The sequence below is a fragment of the Bremia lactucae genome, linkage group LG8 (genome assembly GCF_004359215.1).
Source record: "Bremia lactucae strain SF5 linkage group LG8, whole genome shotgun sequence".
In the NCBI taxonomy this organism is placed as follows: Eukaryota; Oomycota; class Peronosporomycetes; order Peronosporales; family Peronosporaceae; genus Bremia; species Bremia lactucae.
In genome coordinates this window covers 4,435,556-4,442,026 of record NC_090617.1, presented here as the reverse complement: position 1 = coordinate 4,442,026, position 6,471 = coordinate 4,435,556, and the positions used below count along the sequence as shown (strand labels likewise).

The 6,471-nt window shown below is 51.4% G+C and overlaps 2 protein-coding genes across 2 annotated transcripts; one reads left to right on the top strand and one right to left on the bottom strand.

The window, feature by feature from the left end:
- Positions 1–1,056: 1,056 nt before the first annotated feature.
- CCR75_005514 (uncharacterized protein) lies at positions 1,057–4,152 on the top strand (the record flags this gene model as incomplete). Its single annotated transcript, XM_067963595.1, has 1 exon — positions 1,057–4,152. One exon carries the CDS (start codon positions 1,057–1,059, stop codon positions 4,150–4,152), a length of 3,096 nt encoding a protein of 1,031 aa, XP_067815875.1.
- A 123-nt stretch (positions 4,153–4,275) lies between these two features.
- CCR75_005513 (uncharacterized protein) lies at positions 4,276–5,762 on the bottom strand (the record flags this gene model as incomplete). Its single annotated transcript, XM_067963594.1, has 2 exons — positions 4,276–5,685; positions 5,748–5,762. 2 exons carry the CDS (start codon positions 5,760–5,762, stop codon positions 4,276–4,278), a joined length of 1,425 nt encoding a protein of 474 aa, XP_067815870.1.
- Positions 5,763–6,471: the final 709 nt, after the last annotated feature.

Here is a 6,471-nt window from a genome sequence, read left to right as displayed (position 1 = left end):
ATTAAAATAGTCTGTGCTAGGGTGTGTGTCTAGTAGAGCGTGGCCGCATCACGACGTGCCCGCCTACAGTTCAAGTAGCATTTTTTAAAGAGCTTTACGGGAACAAGTTGAACAAGATGGTTAACCCATCACTCTTGCATGAACGAGATCCTCAAATGCGGAGGGGGGAACAAGCACAAAGTTCCCCTAATATCGAAAGATCGCTTAAGCAATGTAATCGTCTGCCCGACCACCTTACCTGGCTGTCGAGATCATTAAAAGGGGGAAGGAAGCAGTGACGGACACTGCATCGACTTGATAGCATCTACAATTCCTTTCGTTGATCAATCATAAACTTCACATCCATATGGTTCGATTTACATTACTTATGCAAAATGATGACACGCAAAGTGAACAATGCTCCCTTTATTTTCGAACAAAAGTCCCACGCAGAAATGTCCCCTTTAATTCCGAACGGGAGTATTAAAAATGTGTTGCGTGTAATTTATCTGCGCAAACAGAAGAACTTTGTTAATTTTTAGTTTGAACAGAGCCACACACGTTGGCCACCATGTAAACGGTAAGCGAAGCTACTCTTAGCTGCTTGTATAACCTTGTCACATAAATCATTTTTTTGCAAAGTTCAAGTTGCGTTTTATTATTAGGCGTCATAATTGTGACGATAGTATTGCGGTACAGAATTTGGGCCATGAGTGGGTGCCTCGAGAGCAAGATTGAATCCCTCAATGCCGTAGCTTCTGTATGAAGACGTCTGGTATCACAATAACGCCTTCATCACAATCTTACCCGTGCCAATGCCACCCATCTTCGCCCCGAAATGCAACATCAATCACTCCGTACGGTAACTTGATACAAAATTGGAATCTTCGCTCTTAAGAACGGCAAATCTTCAGGAAAAAACACCAGCTTTCGTATTTCAACTCGAACTTTATAGGGAAGGCATGACGCGGACGACGCGGTTGCAGTTGGGAATCTTGTCCCTATCGTGTTCAACATTACCTGCATTCCTCTTTTTGCGCGCGTCGCCACACAGGAAAAAGATCGTCTGCATCGGCCATGAGCTTTCAAGAAGCGTCGCCACGGCCGCAAATTCGCCACAGCCGCTCTATGGACCTCGGTGTCGCCCGCACGCTGGACTTATCCCATCAAATGGAAGAAGTTAAGGCGCTCATTCGCTCGACTAAGATCCTGAACGAAGAGGCCGTGACGAGTGAAGTCGAGTGGTTCTATGGCCCCTTGGGGGTGCACGATTTCTATTTCATGGGGCAATCGCCTGCTGTGATTGCGCACCATGTCCAGAGTTTCATTGCGGCGAAACTTTTGTCTAAAGCCTCGAATCGTCCGGACGTGAAACTCGAGCAAGAGCGAGAGAAAGATGCGTTCTTTGCCGTTCTAAGCAACGTCGTGGGGAGTGCCGACAAGCCCAGTCGTCGAGCAGCTCGGTACGAAGCGGGGATTACCGAGACGGAGCTCTTGGAGCGTCGTCTTGAGAAGCATTACCTCAGTGGGTCCAGTGGCGTCATTGGCGATGGCGTGAAAGCTGGGTACCAGTACCTTGAAAAGGCCGAGTCGAGCAAGCAACGCACGTATCGGATGCAGTGCTACCGCTCCAGCGGCGTGCTAGACCCCGTCTCCGTGCCGTACCACGTGCGGATGTACTTCCTTCAAGAGCCTCAGTATGCGGATCCGACTGCCAGCGCCACGGAGACGGACATTACTAAAGTGGCGGACAAAACCTTTCTCGAGCGCTCGGGTCCGCGGCTCCGGGAAGTCTATCAAGAATGCATCATCCAAGCAATGCATCAAATGACGCCAGCTTTCCACACCGAAGTCTGGACCGAGGCCGATGGCTCGAAAATGGCTCGCGTCGCTATTGCCCACCGCAGTGGCGCCACACATTCGTACTTTTCCAGTATTGCCGATGTCTACCGGCAACACGGTTTATTTTCGCAACGAAAGTACGCGGAATTCTTTGCCAATGGCATTGTGATCTACTGCTTCTACTTGCAAATGCTCGAAACGCCACGGCTTGGCAACGGGTCGTTTGAAGACCGTCTCGTAGCCGTGGTGAACGATGCGTCAATGCACTTTACGCTCCCACGCACGTCGCTCACTCCTATGCTCACGGATGGGCTCTTGACCCCGCAACAAATTGCTTACGCCTATGCGGCGTGGAAGTTTTCGTTCCATTTTATGCATCGGCTGCCCGAATCCTTTGCCATTGTGAGTCAGTCTCTTCGAGATAAGGACCCGCACGCGTTTGCGCGATTGGAGCAGCTTCGGTCGACGATGAAGCTGAATACGTACACTGAGTCGCAGATCTTGGACCATATTCTGAGCTCGGCCGAGATTGTCAGGATTTTGTATGCAGAATTTAAAGCGCTGCATGAACCGATGAAAACGGGTGAACGCCCACAAGTGGATACAAGTGGCACGTTGTCAACGCTGCGGAAATCGATCGTGGCCGAACAAGCGCTGGAGATTTTCTCGCTTTTTCACCTTTTCAACACCCATACGCGTAAGACCAACTTCTTTGCCAATGACAAAGCGGCTTTATCATTTCGTCTCGACCCGACGTTCTTAAGCAAGACGGAATTCCCCGACCAACCGTTTGCCATTATTTTTGTCATTGGATCGGAATTTCGAGGCTTTCACGTTCGTTTCTTGGACGTCGCGCGAGGCGGCATTCGAATGATTCGATCGTCCCATGCACAAGTGTACCTGAACAACGCGTCGTCGCTTTTTGATGAATGTTATGGCCTCGCGTCGACGCAACATCGCAAGAACAAGGACATTCCCGAAGGAGGGTCCAAAGGTGTGATCTTATTAAACCAGGCCCATCAAAACAAGGCCGACGTGGCGTTTCGCAAGTACATTGATGCTGTCTTGGATCTCATGCTTATGAAAGAACCTGAGGAAGATATTTTGTTTCTTGGACCGGATGAAGGAACGGCACATCTGATGGACTGGGCCAGTTCACATGCCAAGGTGCGGGGGTACTCGTACTGGAAAGCCATCACTACTGGCAAATCGGCTTCACGAGGTGGGATTCCGCACGATGTTTACGGCATGACCACTCACAGTGTCCGGGAGTATGTGCTGGGAATTCAGCGAAAATTGCAGCTTAAGGCTCCAATTACCAAGGTGCAGACGGGTGGTCCGGATGGGGACCTTGGGAGCAATGAGATCAAAATGAGTCCCCAAGAAGCGACCATCGCGGTGGTCGATGGCTCCGGAGTGCTTTACGATCCCAAGGGTATTTCCCGCGACGCTCTTGTCGAGCTCGCTGAGGCTCGTAGCCCCATTTCTGGCTTCAATACAAGCCTATTGTCCTCGGATGGTTATGCGGTGCTTGTGACCCAGAACGACGTGACGCTTCCAAGTGGGGAAGTGGTGGAAAATGGCACGGAATTCCGCAATATTTTCCATTTACGACCGAGTCTCACTGCCGATTTCTTCGTGCCGTGTGGCGGTCGTCCTGCTGCCGTGAATCTCAATAATATCGAGCACTTTATGTTTCGTGAAGACGGCCGGGCGCTTCGGTTCAAGTACATCGTAGAGGGCGCGAATCTCTTTTTCACGCAAGATGCCCGTCTTCGTCTCGAAGATGCGGGTGTGATTCTTTTCAAGGATGCGTCGGCCAATAAAGGAGGCGTCACATCGTCGTCGCTCGAAGTCTTGGCGGCATTGTCCATGACTGACGACGAGTTTGCCGAGCACATGCAAGTTGATGAAACTACGGGCAAACGCCCGGCGTTTTATGCGGCGTATGTGGAGGAGGTGCAGAAACGCATTAATTTAAATGCTCAGCGAGAATTTGAATGCCTTTGGCGCGAACACGAGCGTTCAGGAACGTACTACTCAGTGCTTACGGACCAGCTGAGTGAACGAATTACCGACTTGAGCGCCAGGATTCAGCACTCGAAACTATGGCACAATCAGACGCTGCGAACCAAGATCTTGGCCGACGGCTTCCCCGAGAGTCTCTTGCAAATGACTTCAAAAGAAGAACTCATTCAGCGGCTACCGCAGAGCTACACTCGGGCGTTTTTTGCATCCCAACTTGCAAGTCGCTTCATCTATAGCGTCGGCTTAGGCGCGCCCGAGTTTTCATTCTACGAGTTTATCCAAGACCTTACTGGAGACGAGTAGAGACGCTCACGTAGAAAAAAAGGTATGTGCACGTCTAGAACTTTAAAACCACTACAATCGTTCAAACTAGGTCATTCATCCCGCTCGTACTCGCTTTCTACTCGTGTTGCTCGTGCCATCCTCTTACAACAGCATCCGTAACGGGTCCTCAACCAACTCTTTAAAGACCGCGACCCACTGCGCCCCGACCGCACCGTCAATCACGCGATGGTCGCACGCAAGCGTCGCCGTCATCACGTGTGCATACTTGTACATCTTCTCCGCACTCGCATCGTCATTCGGCACGACCTTCTTCTCAATTGTTCCTAAGCCCAAAAGACATGCTTGGTCCGGACGCACAATGCCCGCAAACGACTGGACGTCAAACTGCCCGACGTTCGTGATCGTAAACGTCCCGTTTTCAAGGTCCGAGGGCGCCAAGTCGCCGTGCGTGGCCTTCTCGAGCACTCGCTGCGTCTCGTGACAGATCGCGTCGAGTCCTTTTCGATTCACTTGCGTCAAAACCGGCGCCACGGTCCCTCCTCTCGACGACATGATCACATTCACATTCACATCTTGATACTCTCGAATGAACGAACCTTTCCAGCTCGCATTTGCAGCTGGCACCTTTTGCATCGCAAGCGACGCCGCCCGAACGAGAAAGTCAGTCACGGCCAATTGCTCGTCACTCGAACGACCCGCATTTAAGCGCGTACGGACGTCAAGAAGCTTGTCGAGCGTCAACGTCGTCGACAAGTGGTAATGCGGCACGTCGCGCTTTTGCTGCGTGAGTTGCTCGGCAAGTGTCTGGGCTTCGGGACTCATGACGTGATCACGATGCGACGCTGTGCTGCTGCTAGTCGACGCACGAGGAGCATCAAGAGCAGTGTCAACACTCTTGGATGGCGTAGCTGCGTCTGCTGCTGCTAGTGCTTCATCCACGTCGGCTTTAATCACGCGGCCATGAGGACCCGAGCCATTGATCGCAGAGAGCAGCACCCCCGAGTCGCGAGCGATTTTTCTGGCCAAAGGACTAGCAAACACGCGGTTTGAACTCGAAACGACTGTCGAGACTGGAGCTGGAGCTGGGGACGCAGGTTGCCCAGGTGCAGGGGCTTCGATTGCTAATGCCGTAGGATCGGCGTCGATCGCAGGAACAGCGTCGATGGAAAAGCTTTTGAACGCCGTAACGTCGGCTTCTTCCTGCACCGTGACGAAAATGGGTTTGCCCACTGCAATGTCGCTGGATCCTGCAGGTGCGAGGATCTTGGCGAGATACGAATCGTCCGTGGCTTCGTAGTCGACTACGGCCTTGTCTGTCTCAACTTCGCATACGACGTCACCGGCAGAGATAAAGTCCCCTTCGCTTTTGTTCCATTTCGCAATAGTACCGACCTCCATGGTCGGAGATAAGGCGGGGAGACCTACGACTTCGTGGTCGGGGAGCGCGCTAAAGCAGCGACGAATGACGGCTGCAGAGCCCTCGCGCTGCACGGTAGAGGGCGCGTTAAGTAGCACGACGCGCTGCCACACAGTCTTTGGGCGAAGAGCAGTCTATAGATGTGGAAAGAAGATTTAATGGGCATGGCGATGGCGCGGCACACATTCGGACGCACCTGGAAGCGCTGCATGAGGTCTGGTCTGTGGTGGGCCGTGAATTTAGTAGCGCTACAAACAATAAGTGAGTGAATCAACTTTTGTCGCTATGATTGCTGTTATGCTTTTATAGAGGAAAGGAAGGATGGCTTAGAAATAAACAGATTTTTCACAAAGTTTGAAAGCTAGACACGTTAAAGGAACGGGGTTGTCTGGGAATTTATACAACCTTCCACGGGTGGGTGATGGGTCGAACTTAACATAGTGACTTTGACAAGGACCACATTTCCCACATTTAACATGGATATGTTAGATGGTAGTGGGAATACGCATCACGTTTCCCCTGGACATTACGCTCATGAGTGTAGTCCCCCACGTCCAGCACCGAAAGGTACTGAACGTAATTTTGGACCGTCTGCCAAAAAGGGCAACGGTCGCGGATCCGACGTTGTTGCGAAATCGCAACAGCGAGGCGGACCGCCAAAAAATTGGTCGGGGTCAGTAGGGGCGCAACGCCCAACTGATCCAGCAACTTCAAGAGAATTTGCAAATCTCTTGACTAAAGTTGCTCCAGACCACAATCATTATGTGTCTTTGCACCTGGTGATGAGGTATCTTTCATCACCTTGAAGTTGAAAGTGACAAATGATTTGTCACTCAGAGCCCTAGTGGACTGCGGAGCGTCGAATAACTTTATTCGTCGCCAGTCACTAGAGGGTAGTAGGCTCAAATATATTGAGCGCG